General features: G+C 40.3%; 1 protein-coding gene and 1 pseudogene across 1 annotated transcript; both read left to right on the forward strand.

Moving 5' to 3' along the window:
- The first annotated feature begins 12,620 nt into the window (after positions 1 to 12,620).
- Positions 12,621 to 13,132, forward strand: LOC110255447 (interferon omega-1-like; annotated as a pseudogene).
- Positions 13,133 to 17,576: 4,444 nt separating this feature from the next.
- Positions 17,577 to 18,679, forward strand: IFN-DELTA-2 (interferon-delta-2). Its single transcript, NM_001166321.3, has one exon. The coding sequence runs from the start codon at positions 17,784 to 17,786 to the stop codon at positions 18,273 to 18,275; it is 492 nt and encodes a 163-aa protein (NP_001159793.3). The 5' UTR covers positions 17,577 to 17,783; the 3' UTR covers positions 18,276 to 18,679.
- Positions 18,680 to 21,438: the final 2,759 nt, after the last annotated feature.

Raw genomic sequence — 21,438 nt, forward strand, 5'->3', positions numbered from 1 at the left:
CTCTGTGCTCATGATACAATAATGAAAAAGATGTAGACCTTTCTCCTATGGTGGGTACTTAGCAAGCAGTTCTAAGGAGGCCATTTTCAAGAAGACCAATCTAGAAAAGTTAAGGCAGCTTGGTTGACATACAGAATAAAAAGAAGAAACAGAGCCCATGACCAGAGCAAAAACAGTCAAAGCTAGCAAGGTAAATGTAAATGCTCATCCTAAAGGCCAATTTACCACAATTCCGTTTACTCTGTACAAAATGTTCAACATTCAGTGGAAACTTAGCATACTAACAGGTGAAAAATACATTTGAATGGACAGAGCAGGGAGTTCCCATTGTGGCTCAGTGGGTTATGAACCTGACTAGTATCCATGAGGATGTGGATTGATCCCTGGCCTGGCTCAGTGGGTTAAGGATCCGGAGTTGCCCTGAACTGTGGTGTATGTAGAAGATGCACTTGGATCTGGCCTTGCTGTGGCTGTTGAATAAGTCAAAGCTGCAGCTTGGATTCAACTCCTGGCCTGGGTGGATTAGACTTCCATTATCCACAGGTGCAGCCCAAAAAGAGCAAGTATCAGTAGACTCAGACAGAGTAGAGAGTTATGAATTAACAGACCAGGAGCTTAAAATAATAGTGATTAATAAGTAAAGCGTTCTAAAGCATTCATTTATTTATTCATCTACTTCATCTCAGTCATAACATGCATGCCATTTAAAATTCTTTTGTTCATGCAACATTATGTTTAAACTTATAATGTGTTCAAATCTAACAAAGTATTTTTACATTATTTTTTATCATATTTTTTTCTTGTTTCATTTATCCAACTCTTCCCCAAAATACATCTTGGTGTTGTTTATTCTTACAAAAAGAAATAGCTAAAATTTACCATTCATAGTAAAAATTGGATGATGAATTGTACTCGTCATTCAATTCTTTGAGCTAATTCAAATTGTACACATTATTCATTTCTTTGAGTTCTTGATTATAATTTAGAACTTCATATTCCTACATTAGATATGTGATAGTTCTGAGAACACAGAGGTGAAAAAAGCAAATGCCAAATATCTTCTTTTGGAGCCTTTACTTTGGAAGAGAAAGAGATACAAAAGCAATTATGCTAAATTATTTCACATGTTAGCCCCCATTACAATGAGAAAAGGAGGCAAAGGGATTCTCTCATCAGAATCTTGAATGACACATCTCAAGAAAGGGAGAAAGCAGATGTGCTATAGAAAGTGCCCAAGAAACATCTAAAGACAGATTTCCCATTGGTAGATGCATATGTGAATCTAGAATCTGCAACAATGAACATCCTGGAGATATTAATTTGCAATTGTTTGTTGCAGTTGCATTATTTGGAAATCAGGACATGGTAAGCAATGTCCTTTCTTACCAGTAGGATGTAGAATGAAAAGATGACCTAAAAGCTTATGAGGACCTTGAACTTTTAAGCCTGAGACAGGAAAGGTGAGCCTGCAAAGGGCACAGAGATGGAGTAATCAGTGCAGTTAGGAGTCAACCAGGGAAGACCAACTTTCAAAAAGCACTGAAAAAGAAAACAAAGGGCTGGAGAATTGCATGAGATGAAACTTAATTATTGACATGTGATAAAGGATCGCATTGCATCTACACTCTGCCAGACACATGTGTGATCCTGTGGGACCACTTAACTTCCCTGAGCCTCAGCTTCCTCAAACATAAAGTAAGTGAAACTATTCCAAGAGGTGTTGTGACAAGTAGGCAATCTAGAACGTTCAAGAGCACTTAGAGTATCACTCACTGAATAAGAGCTAAATAGGTAGTGGTTATTTTCTTGTTTTCAGACAAATATAAAGGGAAATACTGAATTCTCCTATCCCTCTCTTTGTAACTGACTGCAAAACACTGACAGTCAGCAAAACAGGATTGGGAAAGAGTGTCTCATCAATGATATGCAATTATATACAAAATATAATAAATATATATATGGTACATATGCATATAAACAGATACTATAAAATAATACTGCATATATAATAAAGCATATATCTATGTGTTGATTCTGACACCTGGCACACTGCCCTCTCCCTCTCTGCTTTTCTGGATCCCATTCTTTCACTCCATCACCACAATCCTTTTCTTCAGGTAGGAAATCCTCATCCACTCTGCATTAAGCTGTACTGCCCATTCATACAGCTGTTTCCTTTCCCATTAGGGTTTATGGCTGCCAATACCTTCCACCAACTGCAAACAGAAGTTGAGTGAAATTCTAGGTTTGTGAGAAAACCCCCAGATGAATGTCCCAGACTCACCATTGACAACAGAAGGTCCAGTCTGGGCTGGAGGTGAGAGGCAGGCTTGTCCTCTTTGGGAATGACAAGAGCAGGCTGACCTGAAGAGGTCTTGGCCACTGAACAAACAATGGACAACATGAGAGCTTGGAGTTCGGTTATTTGGGAGGACCTTCTGAGGACAGCTTCTCTGATAGCTCTAAGGAACTGCTCCAGGGGGCTGCGGGGTTGGGGGGAGGTCAGTATATATACGATTTTGGTAAATGATGAACCTGCCATCAAAGACACTCTTGGTAGAAGGTTGCTGATCATCATGAGCAGCAGATGTTTTTGTTCATGACTTTACTGCTTTTCAAGGTAAAAGAGGCAAGAAACTGGCTTCATAAAATTTTCTCCTGAAATGATCTACTATCTGAAGGCCTGCACTGTCAGTTTTCCCAGAGCACAGAGTGCCTCCTTCCTGATCCCCACCCTGACCTCCTTTCAGGGTGTAGGAAAGTTCAGTGACTTCATTCCTGTGGAACCAGATGGAGAGTGACACTTATGTTGTCATACTGAAGGAGAAATGTCAGAGTGTATATGGCTAGAAACTGTTAGGTGTTTTTCTTTTTTGTTAAAGTTACAAAAAATAACAAATTTTAAATAGATTTCAGGAATCTGCTCTTGGAGATTAATAAAGTTATTTTTACTATATTTCACTCAAGAAATCAGTCATAAAATCTTCCTTTTTTTTGAATTGGCAGAAAAATCTACTCTCTTCTAACTAATACAGATTTTGTGTATTTTTTTATTACCTTTTTTTTTTATTTTTCCCACTGTACAGCAAGGGGGTCAGGTTATCCTTACATGTATACATTGCAATTACAGTTTTTTCCCCACCCTTTCTTCTGTTGCAACATGAGTATCTAGACATAGTTCTCAATGCTATTCAGCAGGATCTCCTTGTAAATCTATTCTAGGTTATGTCTGATAAGCCCAAGCTCCCGATCCCTCCCACTCCCTCCCCCTCCCATCAGGCAACCTCAAGTCTCTTCTCCAAGTCCATGATTTTCTTTTCTGAGGAGATGTTCATTTGTGCTGGATATTAGATTCCAGTTATAAGTGATATCATATGGTATTTGTCTTTGTCTTTCTGGCTCATTTCACTCAGGATGAGATTCTCTAGTTCCATCCATGTTGCTGCAAATGGCATTATGTCATCCTTTTTTATGGCTGAGTAGTATTCCATTGTGTATATATAACACCTCTTCCGAATCCAATCATCTGTTGATGGACATTTGGATTGTTTCCATGTCCTGGCTATTGTGAATAGTGCTGCAATGAACATGCGGGTGCATGTGTCTCTTTTAAGTAGAGCTTTGTCCGGATAGATGCCCAAGAGTGGGATTGCGGGGTCATATGGAAGTTCTATGTATAGATTTCTAAGGTATCTCCAAACTGTTCTCCATAGTGGCTGTACCAGTTGACATTCCCACCAACAGTGCAGGAGGGTTCCCTTTTCTCCACAGCCCCTCCAGCACTTGCTATTTGTGGATTTATTAATGATGGCCATTCTGACTGGTGTGAGGTGGTATCTCATGGTAGTTTTGATTTGCATTTCTCTTATAATCAGCGATGTTGAGCATTTTTTCATGTGTTTGTTGGCCATCTGTATATCTTCTTTGGAGAAATGTCTATTCAGGTCTTTTGCCCATTTTTCCATTGATTGATTGGTTGTTTTGCTGTTGAGTTGTATTAAGTTGCTTGTATATTCTAGAGATTAAGCCCTTGTCAGTTGCATCATTTGAAACTATTTTCTCCCATTCTGTAAGTTGTCGTTTTGTTTTCTTTTTGGTTTCCTTTGCTGTGCAAAAGCTTTTCAGTTTGATGAGGTCCCATGGGTTTATTTTTGCTCTAATTTCTATTGCTTTGGGAGACTGACCTGAGAAAATATTCATGATGTTGATGTCAGAGAGTGTTTTGCCTATGTTTTCTTCTAGGAGTTTGATGGTGTCCTGTCGTATATTTAAGTCTTTCAGCCATTTGGAGTTTATTTTTGTGCATGGTGTGAGGGTGTGTTCTAGTTTCATTGCTTTGCATACAGCTGTCCAGGTTTCCCAGCAATGCTTGCTGAATAGACTTTCCTTTTCCCATTTGATGTTCCTGCCTCCCTTGTCAAAGATTAATTGACCATAGGTGTCAGGGTTTATTTCCGGATTCTCTATTCTGTTCCATTGGTCTGTCTGTCTGTTTTGGTACCAGTACCACACTGTTCTGATGACTGTGGCTTTGTAGTATTTCTTGAAGTCTGGGAGAGTTATGCCTCCTGCTTGGTTGTTGTTTCTCAGGATTGCTTTGGTGATTCTGGGTCTTTTGTGGTTCCATATAAATGTTTGGATTGTTTGTTCTAGTTCTGTGAACAATGTCATGGGTAATTTGATAGGGATTGCATTGAATCTGTAGATTGCTTTGGGTAGGATGGCCATTTTCACAATATTGATTTTCCCAGTCCAGGAACATGGAATATCTTTCCATTTCTTTACATCTTCTTTGATTTCTTTGATTAAAGTTTTATAGTTCTCGGCATATAGGTCCTTTACCTCTTTGGTCAGGTGTATTCCGAGGTATTTGATTTTGTGAGGTACAATTTTAAAAGGTATCATTTTTTTGTATTCCTTTTCTAATGCTTCATTGCTGGTATACAGAAATGCAACTGACTTCTGAATGTTAATCTTATATCCTGCCACTTTGCTGAATTTATTAATCAGTTCAAGTAGTTTTGGGGTTGAGTCCTTAGGGTTTTCTAGGTATAGTATCATATCATCTGCATACAGTGACAGTTTGATCTCTGCTCTTCCTATATGGATGCCTTTGATTTCTTTTGTTTGTCTAATTGCTATGGCTAAGACTTCCAAAACTATGTTGAAGAGCAGTGGTGAGAGTGGGCATCCCTGTCTTGTTCCAGATTTGAGTGAGAAGGCTTTCAGTTTTTCTCCATTGAGGATTATATTTGCTGTGGGTTTATCATAAATGGCTTTGATTATATTCAGGAATGTTCCCTCTATACCCACTTTGGCGAGGGTCTTGATCATGAATGGATGTTGAACTTTGTCAAATGCTTTTTCTGCATCTATTGAGATGATCATATTATTTTTGACCTTTTTTTTGTTAATGTGGTGTATGATGCTGATTGATTTGCATATGTTGAACCATCCTTGTGAACCTGGGATGAACCCAACCTGGTCATGGTGTATAATTTTTTTGATATGTTGTTGGATTCGGTTGGCTAAGATTTTGTTGAGAAGTTTTGCATCTATATTCATCAATGATATTGGCCGATAGTTTTCTTTTTTGGTGGTATCTCTGCCTGGTTTTGGAATGAGGGTGATGGTGGCCTCATAGAATGTCTTTGGGAGTATTCCTTCTTCTTAAAACTTTTGAAAGAGTTTAAGGAGGATGGGCACCAATTCCTCTTTATATGTTTGATGAAATTCACCTGTGAAGCCATCTGGTCCTGGACTTTTATTTGTAGGGAGTGATTTTATGACCTCTTCAATTTCATTTCTAGTGATCGGTCTGTTCAGTTGGTCTGTTTCTGCTTGATTCAGTTTTGGCAAGCTGTAAGATTCTAGAAAATTGTCCATTTCTTCCAGATTGTCAAACTTGTTGCCATACAGTTGTTCATAGTATTCTCTTATGGTTTTTTGTATTTCTGCTGTATCCGTTGTGATTTCTCCTTTTTCATTTATAATTTTGGTTATTTGGGTTCTTTCTCTCCTCTTTTTAGTGAGTCTGGCCAGGGGTTTGTCCATTTTGTTCACCTTTTCAAAGAACCAGCTCTTGGTTTTATTAATTTTCTCTATTGATTTTTGAGTCTCTATTTTATTGATTTCTTCTTTGATCTTTATAATTTCCTTCCTTCTGCTGACTTTAGGACTTTTTTGTTCTTCTTTTTCTAATTCGTTTAGGTGGAGGGTTAAGTTGTCAATTTGGGATCTTTCTTCTTTTTTGAGAAAGGCCTGGATTGCTATAAATTTCCCTCTGAGCACTGCTTTCGCAGCATCCCATAGATTTTGAGAGGTTGTGTCTTCATTATCATTTGTTTCAAGGTATTTTTTAATTTCCTTCTTGATTTCCTCATTGACCCATTGGTTTTTTAGTAGCATGTTGTTTAGTCTCCATGGAGTAGGTTTTTTTCTCTTTCCTTTTCCCATGGTCGGTTTCTAATTTCATGGCATTGTGGTCAGAGAATATACTTGAGATAATTTCTATGCTCCGAAATTTACTGAGATTCGCTTTGTGTCCCAATATGTGGTCGATTCTTGAGAATGTTCCATGAGCATTTGAGAAGAATGTGTATTCTGATTTTTTTGGATGTAGTGTCCTGAAGATATCAATTAAGTCTAACTTTTCTATTGTTTCCTTTAGGATCTCTGTTGCTTTATTGGTTTTCTGTCTAGAGGATCTGTCCATTGATGTGAGGGGGGTATTAAGGTCTCCTACTATGATTGTATTCTCATCAATATCTCCCTTTATGTCTGTTAATATTTGTTGTATGTATCTGGGTGCTCCTATGTTTGGGGCATATATGTTGATGATAGCAACATCCTCTCCTTGGATGGATCCCTTAATCATTAAGTAGTGTCCTTCTTTGTCTTTCTTTATGTCTTTTGTTTTAAAGTCTATTTTGTCTGATATGAGTGTTGCGACTCCTGCTTTTCTGTCATGTCTATTGGCGTGAAATACTTTTCCCCACCCTTTCACTTTCAATCTATATGTATCTTTTGTCCTAAGGTGAGTTTCTTGTAGGCAGCATATTGAAGGTTTTTGCCTTTTTATCCACTCAGCCACTCTGTGTCTTTTGATTGGGGCATTCAGTCCATTGACATTTAAGGTGATAATTGATAGATGATTATTTATTGCCATTTGAACCTCGGGTTCCAGTTGATTCTATGGTTCTCCATTCTTCCTTTCGTTTTTTTTTTTTTTTTTTTTTGGTTGGATGGTCTCCTGTTATTATCTGCTTGAGTGTGTTTATTATTTTTTCATTTTTTGCAAATGCAATATTTGGTTTTGGCTTGTGGTTGCCCTGTTTTTTAAGTATGCTAACCCCTTCCCATAATTGTGTGTTTTAGCCTGATGGTCCTGTAAGTTCAAACACTTCATTACTATATTAAAATTAAGAAGAGAGACACACACATACAAACAAAAAGGGATGTTACCTCCTAACATCCCTTGCCCACATTTTATGGTTTTGATGACTCTTTTTTATTTTTTTCTTTTTAATTTTATTTTGTTTGAAGCATGTTCATGATTAAATCTGTATGCTGGCTTATTTGAGTGACTGCTCTCTGATTGCGGTTTCCTCAGTCCTAGTTCTTCCTCTTCTTCTTCTTCGTTTTTTTTTTTTTTTCTTTTCTTTCTTCTTCCCTTTCCTTCCTTTCTTTTTGGTTTAGAGAAGCCCTTTCAATATTTCCTTTAACCTGGGTTTTGTGTTGCTGTATTCTTTAAGTTTTTGTTTGTTGGGAAAAATTTTTATTTCCCCTTCTATTTTAAATGATATTCTTGCTGGATAGAGTATTCTAGGTTGCATATTTTTTCCTTTTAGCACTTTAAATATCTCTTGCCATTCCCTCCTGGCCTGTAGTGTTTCTGTAGAGAAATCAGCTGATATTCTTATGGGGGTTCCCTTGTAGGTAACATTCTGTTTTTCTCTTGCTGCCTTGAGGATCCTCTCTTTATCACTAACTTTTGCCATTTTTATTATGATGTGTATTGGTGTGGGTCTGTTTGGGTTCAGTTTGTTTGGGGCCCTCTGTGCTTCTTGTATCTTGAATCCAGTATCCTTTAGATTTGGGAAGTTTCCAGCGATAATTTCTTCAAATATGTTTTCCATTCCCTTATCTTTTTCTACTCCTTCTGGAATTCCTATTATGCATAGATTGGCCCGCTTTATATTATCCCATAGGTCTCTTATATTGCTTTCCAGTTTTTTGATTCGGTTTTCTGTCTGTTGACCGGATTGAGTGATTTCCATTATTCTATCTTCCATATCACTGATTCGTTCTTCTGCATTATTCATTCTGGTTTTTACTGCCCCTAGTTCAGTTTGCATCTCTGCAAATGAATGTTCTAGTTTTTCTTGGCTCCTCCTTATATTTTCCAGTTCCTTTCTGAGGGTATCTGCATTACTGTTCATATCTTCTCTTAATTCCTTCAGTATTTTCACTATTTCTCTTTTGAACTCCAGGTCTGTCTGACTGCAGAGATCTGTTTCATTGCTGACTGTTTTAGGTGAGTTCTCCTGTTGGTTTGACTGGGGGTGGTTTCTCAGCTTCTTCATCTTGCTTGTTGTTTTCTTTCTCCTGAGGGAGTTGTACTCTCCGTGATTGGGCAGTGTTTGCCTTGTCACTGCCGTGGAATATTTCCTGAGGGCTGGCGTTGTTGGTCAATCTTTTTTGAGGCAGTGTGGCTTTTCTGGAGTGTCGATGGGGCTAACAGTGTTTCTTTGAAGCAAAGGAGGACTTCCTGAGGGCAGACAGGACTGGGAGGTCCACACCACGATGGTAGCAGATTTCACTTGGCCCTGCAGAGCTTGCTCTGGTGTTTTTAGGCTGTGGGGTTCTTGCAGGGGTTTGGCGGTGTTGGGCAGCTGCTCTTCAGGGGTGCATCACCCCCTGGGGGCTGGAGAAGCTATCTGGGTCACTGAGAACCTAAGAGGCTCTTCCCTAGGGCAGCCCAACTCAGAAGGATAGCCTGCGAATGTAGGCGGATCTTTTCACAGTCTGGCCAAGCTTGTTGCAGCTTTTCTGGGCTGCAGGGGCTCTTCCAGGGGGCTGGTGGTGCTGAGCAGTTATTTCACGGGAGTGGAGCACCCCCTGGGGGCTTTGGCGGGTAGTAGGGCTGTTGGAGACCCAAGAGGCTGCTCTCCAGGGCAGCCCAACTCAGAAGAACCGTCTGAGATCTTTTCCCGACTCGGCCAGGCTTGTTGCAGCTTTTCTGGGCTTCAGGGGGTCCTGCCTGGAGCTGGCAGTCCTATGCAGCTGGTCCACTAGAGCATCCCCTGGGGGCTTGGGCGGGTAGCAGGGCCGTTGGAAACCGAAGAGGCTCCTCCCTGGGGAAACCCGACTCAGAAAAACCGTCCGAGAATTAGGCCGATCTATTCACTGCCTGGCTAGGCTTGTTCTAGCTTTTCTGGGCTGCAGGCCTTTTCTCAGGGGCTGGTGGTGTTTGGTGCTGCTCTGCAGAAGTGTAGCCCCTCCAAAGGGCAAGCAGGCCTGTGCAGGGACAGCCCCTGCAGTGGTAGGCTTCAGGCAATTGTTGAGGCCAGCCCTCCTGGATGGCAGGCAGCCCCAGGTTCAGCGAGAGCGTAGGGGGTGGCGGGAGTGGGGGGAGGGGATGCACTGGGAAGCACAGCTTTCAGCTAGCTAGCAGGCCTGTAAGCTTGCTGTGGTGTGGGGGGTATTCTATGGGGACCCACCCCTTCTTCTCTCCCCTCCCCAGCAGAGGCGTAGACCAGGCTCTTCTCCCAGGTTCCCTCTGATGCAGCTTTCCACTTCCCCGCTCCTAGAGTATTGTTCCCATCCTCTGGGACAGCTTTGTTTTCTAGTCTCCCAGGCAGTCTCTGCCCCGTCAACTGGTTTCTAGACCTCCCAAGCAGTTTCCGCTCTGCCCCGCCCCCCTAGCCTGGGGACTAACCTCTGGAGCCGAGGTCTCGGTGCCCAACCCCCACCCAGGTGTCCCCTGGCCCTTTCTCAGGGACTAACCTTCGGAAGCGAGGTCTCGTTGCCCAGCCCCCACCCAGGCGTCTCAATTTTTGGTGACTGTGCCCGTAGTTCAGATGGTCTATTGGGCTCTTGATCGGCTTTTCCGTACTCCAACTTACTGCTACACTCTTCTCTGCATCTGGAGATTCCTCCGGTTAGTTTGATCTTTCGCCCGGTAGGTGAGTTTCCAGGGTGAGGGATCCCTTTCTCCTCTGCAGTTCCCTTTCGGGAGCGCCTGTCCCGCTCGGATTCACCTTCTCTCACTCTCCTCTTTTCTCCTGTTCTGCCCAATAATGTCACGAACTTCTTGCCGTTATTGGAGTTTAGGTTCCTCTGCCAGCGATTGGTTGCTCCTCTGTGCGAGTCATTTACTCTGTAGATGTGCTTTTTTTTGTTGTGTTTGTGGGAGAGGGTGAGCGTGTCCCCCTACTCCTCCGCCATCTTGTCCTCTCCTCAGATTTTGTGTATTTTTCATTACAATGTAAAGACACTTCAGACCACACCGCCTGTTGTCCAAACAAAGCAACACATAGCTACACTCTGGCATCTGAAGTGTAAGTAAGCATCTTTTGTCATCATATGCTCTTCCCTCTAATTATTTCATTCATTCCTAAAGATTATATTATTTTCCAACTTTCCCCTTCTTTAATGGGCTCCTCCAGACAAATTATTGGAAACTTCCTCACTCAGGTTTGTCCCTGTATATTAGGTACATCTGTCCGTATTTATATTTTTCTCCAGTTGTATAAGTGAATGTGATCCAAATAGGGTTAATGAGAAAATAGAGTTAATATTTGAAAAAAATTACAAAGTGGTTAGTCCATGATAAAGAAGCAACAAAATTCAGTTATTAGTCCTTAATATCATAATTACTATTATCCAGATTAAGATCAGGATCTTCTGAAATCTACTATTTTCCTTCCTTGTAATTCTAGTTTTTCTCAAAGCACACTTTACATTGCCTGAGTGGATTTATGAACTAGACAGATGCTCAGCAAGGCTGATCTCCAAGATCCTGCCAGAGAGGTTAGCCTTCTAGCAACTGGGGTTCTTGTTTCTAAGCTCTCTTACACACTCTTTTTGTTTAGCCCCCCCCCCCCCCGAGGTATATGTGAGTTCCCAGGCTAGGGGTTATATTGGGGCTACAACGACTGCAACACAGGATCTGAGCCACATCTGCCACCTAAGCCACAGCATGCAGCAACGTGCAGTCCTTACCCCACTGAGCAATACCTGGGATCGAACCTGCATCCTCATGGATACGATTCAGGTCCACTAACCACTGACCCACAATGGGAACTCCTAACTCTTCTTTCTAACAATCTAGTCAAGTTGAGGTTCTGTGAAAGTGGTTTCATTAACCTGACTTGAGTAAAAATTATTTCAGACTGTCACTGAGTCAAGAAAAATTATCAAACATAGTAATTCTCTCAATTAAAAACAAGTAAGGAAATAATTTTGAAAATAGTGGAGTTTGCTCCCATTAAAGCCAGGAAGGAAAAACTAAATTATGCTTTTAGTATACAGAAAGTAAATTTTAAATAGTTTTTTAATAAAATACTGTCATTTTCTTTGTTTAATAATTATTATTTCAAAAAACTATTTTCATTAAAAAAAATTATTTTGGGCCATGCCAGGGATCCAACCTGTGCCACAGCAGCCACTCTGAATCCCAGCAGTGACAAGGCTGGGTCTTTAACCACTAGGGCACCCGGGAACTTGCCATAAAACTATTTGAAAAATAGACATTAAAAAATGTTTACTGTAAAATAAATATAAATTAAAAAAAATATTAATTTTAATATATAAAAAATAAAATGTTTTGGGTTTTTAAGCATTCCTCCTTTTCAGCTCTTCAATATCGTCTCCACCGCTTTAACCACTTTAACCCTGTATCTTTGAAAGACAACAGGAAAGTCACAGACATCTAGGGGCAGAGCTTGCTTGCCCTTGCCCTGGGCGGTGGCGGAGCTCCAACTCACCCCCAGGGCTTTCCCATCACTGCCCAGTCCCCCCATCGCTGCAGCGTCCCAATTTTCTCTTGAGCTGTTTGCATAGCACCGGAAAGGAGTCCTAATCTCTAAAATTGGCTACAATTTATTCCGATTCTGAGCCTCAGATCCCTCAAAAAACGGATTCTTTCCTAAAAAGGCCATACTAAAGATCCTGGGCGAAAACAATGTAAAAACTCAGGAGAAAGTCCAGAAAATCCAAGCTTCCGTTCTCCCTACCAGAGAAAAATGTCGCTGGCAGGACCGCGACAAGGTTCCCTCCTCAGCACTCAGCACCACGAAAAATGCAGGGTCTTTTCTCACTATTAAATCACCACAAAATTGCTCAGTGAGATGGGGATGTCCTTCTCTCTTTCATTCCCCCCCCCACCCCCCCCCACCCCCCCCCACCCCCCCCCCCCCCCCCCCCGGCCAGGGACACTGAAAGCAAAAACTGGGAGTCAGCATTTCCCTAATACCATAAAAAGACATCCTACGCCCTCTGGCGGCCGCCCAGAGAAACACGTTGCCTGGGATTCCAGAGAAGGAACATTTGGGCTAATTATTGAGCGGTGCCCGCTCGCTCCCCGGCGGCCGTTTGAAGAACCACTGAAATTCTCAATGGCCCAGATCTACTTGCTAGTAGCAGGAGTGATGCTCTGCTCCGCCACTACTTGCTCTCTTGGCCAGAACTTGTCTGGGATCCCTAGTCAAGTAAAGGGGAAAATGTCCACATATTTGAGGCTGATGAAAAAGATCCCCTCAGTTATGCCTAAAGGAAAGAACTGATTTCAAATTTTCCTGGAAATGAGAAAATAACACCCCAATCCAGATGACTCAAGCCACCCGTTACCACCATCTGATACTCCAGCAGATCGGCAACCTCCTCAACATAGAGGAGAGCCGAGCTGCTTGGAACAACACCCTCTTTGATCAGCTTCTCTCTCAGCTTCATCACAGCCTGGAACAACTGTGGAAGCAAATGGAAGAAGATAACCTGGCTTGTCCCTATTTGGAAATTGTTGTCCAGAAATATTTTCAAAGAATCTATAGCTATCCGAAAGAAAAGGGATATAGCCTCTGTGGCTGGGAGATTGTCAGAGTCAAAATTGAAGTGTCTTTCCCTCATGTAACAATCCTCAAAGAAAAGTCAAGAGAGAAAAAAGTCATACTTGTGACATGCCCTAATCTGTCATATTATTGCTTGTTTTACCCTCCAAGCAACCTTGACTCATATTTCCACAAATGCTGAAAACTATTTGACATGAAAATCATGAATTTACAAACACATGTTTAAAGAGATGAATATAATCTGTTTCCCTAGATAAATATTTTATAAAGTAATTTCTTAAATCTGATTAGGTTATCGGTGCCATTTGTGATTCCTATGTATGAAGTTTATTTTAATGGAAAGGTTATTAGGATAGTTTGTTGTTAAAGATATTTGTCAAATAACTTCATGCTAGATGTTGTAACATGTAACAGAAGACTGTCAGGATTCTGATCATAACATATATTTATCTTTCCTTTGTATCAGAGCACAATTCTGGCATAACTCATCAGATGACTTTTTTAGTTGGCTCTTTTCCAAACAGTGATTCAGTGACATGGGTACCCTCCATTGTGTGACTTCAGCATTTTTAGCATTTGACCCAAATTTGTCTAGATCATTTCAGTCTATTCTAGTCTGAGGTAAATGGTAAAAGTATGGTGGCTCACACGGAATATTTACAAGGGATGGGACAGTACAGGGCAGTATCACTTCTACTCATATTAGCTGGTCTGAATTGATGCTCATGGGAATACAAGTGGCAAAGAAGCTGGAAGATTATTAGATCACTAATGGAGACTAATGGAGAGGACACAAGTTCAGTGACTAAGACCACCCTATATTTTACATTTTTTGTGCTAATGACATTCTAGGCAGGAATAAAAAAAAAAACCAATGTTCTTGCTTGAACACACTTTTTAAAAATCTATCTGAATCAAAGTCTGATTAAACAGTTTCAGCTTAGGGGAGATGAAGGTAATTCAGAGGTCACAGTATCACTGACTCCGAAAGAAGCATTCAAATTGATTCCCAAAGGCATAGGCTAATGAGGAAAACACCTGCATGTGTGGAGATAATAAAAATTGTTTTCTTCTTACCTGAGGATACAAGAAAAGTATGATCAGGCAGCTCCTTGCAAGTACTTGAGGATCACTGAACTAGAGTGAGAGTGAGTTTTCCATTTATAGCCAGTCCTGTTTCTTATTCTATTTTCTGAATATTGAAAATGCAAAGTTGAAGATAATAGTCCTGCAAATAATCTTAAAAAAAAAACCCTCACAATATTCCATTATAACTTCTCTTATAGAATGAGGAAGAATTTATAAAGTATATTTACCTTATTGTCCTCTCATATCATTTCTACTAATGTATGTTAGTATTATTCCTTCTCCTATTATTACCATGATTGTTCCCTTGATGAACATTGATTGAGGTCCTGAAATGAAAGGGGATGGTCTATAGGTCTAGGAAAGAGGGTTGTGTCAGATGGTTTCTGTGCCTTTGGTTATCTCACAGACTCCTGGGAGATATTCTGAGGATACAATAGGTCAGGTCATGTCTTAGTCTCTTCCTGCTTCTTCAACAGAGTAGCAAAGACTGGGTAGTTTGCAGAGAACAGAAATGTATTGCTCACAGTTCTAGAGTCTGAAAATCCAATATGAGGGTGTCAGTGTGGTGGGGTTCTGGTTGACAGCCTGCTTCAGGTCTCACACTGCAGAGTCTCCTGTAACCTCACAGGGCAGAAGAGTGAGGGGTTTATCTCAGACCTCTTTTATTAGGGCACTGATTCCACTTGTGAGGCCTCTATCCTCATCCTCTAATCAGCTTCCAAAGACCCACCACTTAATACCAACACTTTGGTGGTTTGGACTTCAACATATGAATTTTGTGGGCACTCAAAACTTCAGAGCATAAAGGTCACTAAAAAAAAAATCCTAGCATGTAAAAGCGAGGATATAGTCACGCTGCATAAATAAAGAACAAAGAGCAGGTTGGCATGTCAAAAGAGCAGACCAAGGACTTAGAATTCAACCTCTTGCTTTTCACCTGAAGGAATGCTCTATTTCATGCCAATTTTTGGAAATCAAACTGAAATGGAATGGAATGAAGAAAATACATGAAGCAAGTGATCATTCATCATCTTTGTGAGGAGTCTTCAAAGTAGCTCCCTGATAAAGGTAGTAACTTCCCCATCATTGAAGATCCACCAAGGATTATGCAGTAAATTTTCTCCTGGCTGTGAGCTGTGTGAATCAGTGAGAGTTTGAGTCTAGATATGTGTCCCTTTCTAACACCAGACCAGCGATTTTTTGTTGTGACAAACTGAGGGCAAGCTGGACATAAGGCCATTCTCCTGAGTTTAGTATGATGCTAATCAAAGGCAGAAAATGGTGCTTTTATTACAAAACTGAATCCCCAGAGCCCTATGCATCTTAAAGGAAAGAGAATCCTGGTGGTTTGAGCAATAAACTCAGTGGGTATTATTAATACCAGTAGGAGAAGCATGGAGATATTAGCCATTGTCACAGCAAATATGGCTGTGATAAAAGGAAATAATTTGGTCATTCATAAATGCCTTCCCATAGGAGGAGAAAAATCTTCTGCTTTAGTGAAAATTATTTATTGAGTGAGTACACTGGGCCTGGTGCCAAGGGTACCACAGAGAAAATGGTTAGACATGGTAATTCTCTCAACTAAAAACAAGTAATCTTGGAGTTCCCTGGTGGGTTAATGAGTTAAGGATCCAGCCTTGTCACTGCTGTGGCTCGGGTTCCATCCCTGGCTGGAGAACTTCTGCATGCCTTAGGCATGGCCAAAAAAAATAAAAAATAAATAAAAATATCCCAAACCACAAATAATCTTGAAAATATAAATGAGTTTTGTTTCCATTAAACATAGAAACATAAAATTATATTAAATGCTTTATTTATTTATTTATTACTTTGGCCACACTCCAGACATGCAGAGGATTCTGGCCAGAGATCAAATTCGCACCACAGCAGAGACCTAGGCTGTTGCAGTGACACTGTGAGATCCTTAACCTGCTTTTCCACAAGAGGACTCCTTAAATACTTGTTTTAATATAAAGAAAATAGCGTTTAAACAAAGTTTAACAAAATGCTGTTTTAATATTCAAATAGATTTTAATATTATGTTAAATATTTAATATTTAAATTATTTAAAAATAAATATATTGAAATTTAATATTTAAAATATTTTAACATAAATATACTGAAAAATAGAAGTTAAAATATTAAATTTAATTTTATGTAATATAATATATATATTACTATATAATACATAATATATACTACTATATTGTAATATATAATATATACTATTATATTATGATATATAATATATACTATTATAATATATAATACAATATAATATAATATATTACATATTATATAGTATGAAATTTAAATGTTAATTTAAATTTTAATATTATGCTTAATATTTAAATTATTTTGACATTGAAATTTAATATTTAAAATATTTTAACAAGTATTTTGAAAAATACAAAGGTTAAAACATTAATTTAAATTGATAAAATATGATAAAGATAAAATTAAAAATATAAAGTATAAAATGTTATGACTTTAAAAATATTCGTACCTTTCAGTTATTCAGTACTTTGCCCTCCACTTTAACCTTGTAGCCTTGAAAGACTCCAGGAAAGTCACAGAACATCTAGTAGCACAACTTACCTGTCCTAGGGCCCCAGTGGTGGCCGCACTCAGACTCAAACCAGGGCGTCCCCAACACTGCCCAGTCATCCCGCCGCCGCGGCAGCTGCCTCAGCCGCCGCCGCCACCCCCACGGCAGCAGCTGCGGCCTCCTTTCTCTGGGCTGTCACTGAATCGCACCAAAAACCTGAAGAGCTTGAATCTGTAAAATCGGCTACAACTCACTCTACTTCCAATCCTCAGATTACTCAGTGAACGAATTTTCTTTAGTACAAATGGCCTCGCTGAAGTTTCTGTACTAAAATAACTCACATAACAGAGGAAAGCCAAGAAAACGCGAAGTTCCATTTTCCCTGGAGGAGCCGCCGAAAAATATGTCATGTTTATATTTTTGGCCCATAAAAATGCACCGGAAGAGGAGGGGGAGTTCCCCGTTGTGGCTCAGTGGTTAATGAATCCGCCTAGGAACCATGAGGCTGAGGGTTAGATCCCTGGCCTCGCTGAGGGGGTTAAGGAGCTGGTGTTGCCATGAGCTGTGCAGAACAGAGGTGTCTCTGCGGAGGCTGGCAGCTACAGCTCCGGGTTAGACCCCTAGCCTGGGAACCTCCATATGCCGCGGGTGCGGCCCTAAAAAAGACAAAAAGACCAAAAAAAAAAAAAAAAAAATCCCTGAAGGAACCGTGGAAAAGTGTTTCTTTCACGTTTATATTTTTTGTCCATAAAAATGCCCTGGCTGGGCGGTGATCTCTCAACAATCACAGCCTCAGGAAGGAAGGTTTTCCCCAGCCCCACACTATTAAAGCAGCACAAAGTTGCTCTCCGAGGCCAGGATGCCCTTGCTTTCTCACAGCAGGACCCACTGAAGGTGCAAACGCCCAGGTCTGGAGTGCCCAAACCAACCCCATAAAAAGATATCTTGCGCCCTCTTGCGCTCGCTTGGAGAAGCACGCTGCCCGAAGACCCAGCTAAAGAACCTCTGAGCAAATTGCTTAGTAGTGCCCGTGCGCTCCCTGGCGGCCGTCTGGTGAATCACTGAAATTCTCAATGGCTCAGATTTACTTGGTAATGGCAGGAGTGATGCTCTGCTCCATCTCTGTTTGCTTTCTTGACCAGAACTTGTCTGCTGTCCATTGCGTAGAGAAGAGGGAAATCTTCAAACATTTGCAAGAGATGAAAAAGATCCCTTCTCAGTTATGCGTAAAGGACAGAATCGACTTCAAATTTCCTTGGAAAAGAGAGAGTATCACCCAAATCCAGAAGACTGAAGGCACCTGTTACTGCTATCTGATGCTTCAGCAGATCTCCAGTGTCTTCTCCAAAAAGGACAGCCGTGCTGCTTGGAACACCACCCTCCTCGATCAACTACTCTCTAGCCTTGATCTGGGCCTGAGAAGACTGGAGCATATGAAAAAAGACAATATGGATTGTCCCCATGTAGGATCTGCTCTCCGAAAGTATTTCCAAGGAATCCAACTCTACCTGAAGGAAAAGAAATACAGCCCCTGTGCCTGGGAGATTGTCAGAGTAGAAATCTGAAAGGTGCTTTTCTCTTACGTAAGAATCCTCAAAGAAAAGTCTACATAAAGAAGATTTTTATACTCGTGACACTCTAATCAATCACATTATTATTCGCTTAAGCCTCCAAAGCAACCTGTACTCACATTACCTCATGAGCTGAAAGATTTCTGAACTGACCGGTAACCCTGGTAGCTCAGTGGGTTAAGGATTCAGTATTGTCACTGCTGTGGCTCTCTTTGCAGTTGTGGCTCAGGTTCAGTTCCTGGGCCCAGAATTTCTGCATCCTGCAGGTAGGAACCAAAAAAAAAAAAAAAAAAAAAAAAAAAAGGAAAAAAAATCTGAAATGAAAATGATGATTTTACAAAAAAATATGTTTAGACAGAAGCAATTCCTTTTTGTAAAAAATAATTTTATAACAGTTTAAAAATGTTTTATTTGTGGGGGATTTGATATTTTCAACCTATGAGTTTATTTTTTTATGGGAAGGTTTTTGGAATAGTATGTTGTTAAAGATATTTGCCAGTTAACTTAATGATAGCTGCTGTAACGGGTAAACAGAAAACTGTCAGGAATTTTATCATAAAAGAAATTTGCCTTTCTTCCTTTACGAGCACAATGCAGGCATTTCTGATCACATAAAAATTCTGACCTGCTCTGCCAGAGTCCAGCTCTGGCAGCCAGGGAGTGCACATCCTGAAAGGAGAGGGGTGGCATCAGCGTATGCACACAGAGACAGCCTCTTTGTCCCTTCTTTCAGGGCACTGGATTGCTCAAACTTTATTGGCATAGATGGTTGTTATATAGACAGTTTCTAACTACAGATTACATCATATTGTTAAAAGCACATTGGTTAATTTTTACATTTTGTTTTCCAATCACATGGTACAGTAGCCTTACATCATGTTTTAAAAATCTTTAACTTAACTAAATTTAGCGAGTACAATTCAAAGGCAAACAGGCACAAACACATCATGTGGGAAAGAGGAGACCCAGCACAAACCATCTTATGGCCAGCCAATTTCCCACAAGCTGAAGAGGCTACAGACACAACAAATCTTACCTTCAGACCAGTGCCTATCTTCAAAGTGTTCATGGAAAGGAGACAGTGTGAGAAAATATAAATCAACTTACTAGCTACCGCTTAGAAGCTTCTAAAATCAAAGTGTTCATGGAAGGCAGACAGTGTGAGAAAATATAAATCAACTTAACTTAGAAGCTTCTTTTGATCATGAATAATATATGTCTAACTTCTATAACTTTCATTAAAATCCTAACTCTAAAGTTTACTATATAACTAGTTAGTAGATAAACACTATGTTTTTAATTAATTTGAATAGGGCAAAGTCCTTTAGAATGAAATTTTTATTATATTATTATTGTAATTTTGTTAAATCACAAATCAGCACAGGAAAATAAGAATGGGAAATAAGAATAATAAGTAAATAATCAGAAAACACTGAGGAAAACTGAATAACAAATAAAACAACAGGAAAGACTAAGTCACCTGAGAAACAATCCATGTTCTCCATCACAAACATGGAAATTGTTTTCCCAGGAAAGCCCCAATTCTTCCCCATCAATATCAACATGAGAGCCGTGTAACCTGAGGCCTGCCCTAGGCTTGTACCATACAGGCAGGCCTCAGCCTATTCTCGGTTTTTCACCTTACAGACAGGCTTCTATCCTGACCAGAAGCCCACCTTCGGCCTGCACCATTCAGGTCAGCTCCCTTCCTTGGTTAGGAACCTGCCTTCAGGTTTTTCTGCCATCAGGCAAGGTCCCTTCCTTGGTTCCCTGCATCTCCTCAGCTCTCTGCACTACTCTTCTCTGAAGAGTGATTTAAGGACAGGGGTACCCCCTGTTTGTGGATTTTCCATCATCAACATGTGACTTCAAATGTGTTTGTAGTACTTGAGTTTATTTCACTCAGTGATAAAGGGGAAAAGTCTGGTGGATCACGTGACATATTCCAAAGGGACAGAACTATACCAGATAAAAGCACTTCTGCTCAAATTCCATGGCTTGGATTTATCCTCATGGGGATCTAATGGCAAATATGTGGAGAAAGTATTGGATGATTAAAGGATGAGGAGACAAGTTAGGTGCCTAAGACCTCTTTTCATGGTTAGACTTTTTGTCCTAATAAAGTTCTGGGTGGTGGTTGAGGGGAAAAGCCAATGCTCTTGCTTGCACACACTTTACTTAAAAGCAAGATATGCAAATTCTCATTCCACAATTTATTCTTGGAGAAGATGACAGTGATGTGACTCAGAGTTCACAGTATCAGAGATTGTTTGAAAAAAACATTCAAGTTGATTGCCAAAGGCACATAGGCTAATGAGGAAAATATCCCCAGGTGTAGACACATTAGAAGTTGTTTCCTGATTACCTGAGGGAGACAAAAAAAGAATGACCAGCAACCTCCCTGCATATACGCAAGGATCACTGAACTAAAAGTGGCGAATGAGTCGTCCATTCGCCAGATCTTCCAAATATTGCAAATGCCAACTTGAAGAAACTCCTGCAAATGATCTTTAAAAAATACCTCATACAATAATCCATTATAACTTCCCTCTAGAACCATAAGAATTTACAAAATATCTTTAGACTATCGTCCTTTCACATCACAGCTATCTAATATAGATGGTCTTATTCCTTCACCCTATTATTACCATGACTGTTCCCTTCATGAATATTGATTAAGCTCCCGAAATGATAGACGCTGGACTAGATGTCTAGGAAGTGAGACTGGGTCAGATAGTTTCTCTCCCTGTAGGTATTTTACAGACTCCTGGGAGATAGTCTGAGGATGAAACAGGTCAGGTCACATATTAGTCTACTCCTTCTTCTTCAACAGAATAGCAGAGACTGGGTAGTTTGTAAAGAACAGAAATATATTTCTCACAGTTTTAGAATCTGGAAATCCAAGATCAGGTTGTCAGCATGGTCGGGTTCTGGTTGACAGCCTGGTTCAGATCTCACACTGCAGAGTCTGCTGTAACCTCAAAGAGCAGAAGAATGAGGGATTCATCTCATTCTTTGAGAAGGGCACTCATTCCACCTGCGACTCCTCCATATGCACACCCTCATCAAGTTCCACCTGCGACTCCTCCATATGCACACCTCCTGACACCATCACCTTGGTGGTTGAGACTTCAAAATACAAATTTTGTGAGGACTC

This window comes from Sus scrofa, chromosome 1, assembly GCF_054392235.1.
Source record: "Sus scrofa isolate SSC_HxYL_T2T_F1_AM1 chromosome 1, Sscrofa_HxYL_maternal_Yorkshire_Landrace_v2.0, whole genome shotgun sequence".
NCBI lineage: Eukaryota > Metazoa > Chordata > Mammalia > Artiodactyla > Suidae > Sus > Sus scrofa.

What these genes read in the sequence shown, in the direction of transcription:
- IFN-DELTA-2 (NM_001166321.3), top strand. Translation starts at nt 17,784, where the DNA reads ATGGCTCAGATTTACTTGGTAATGGCAGGAGTGATGCTCTGCTCCATC.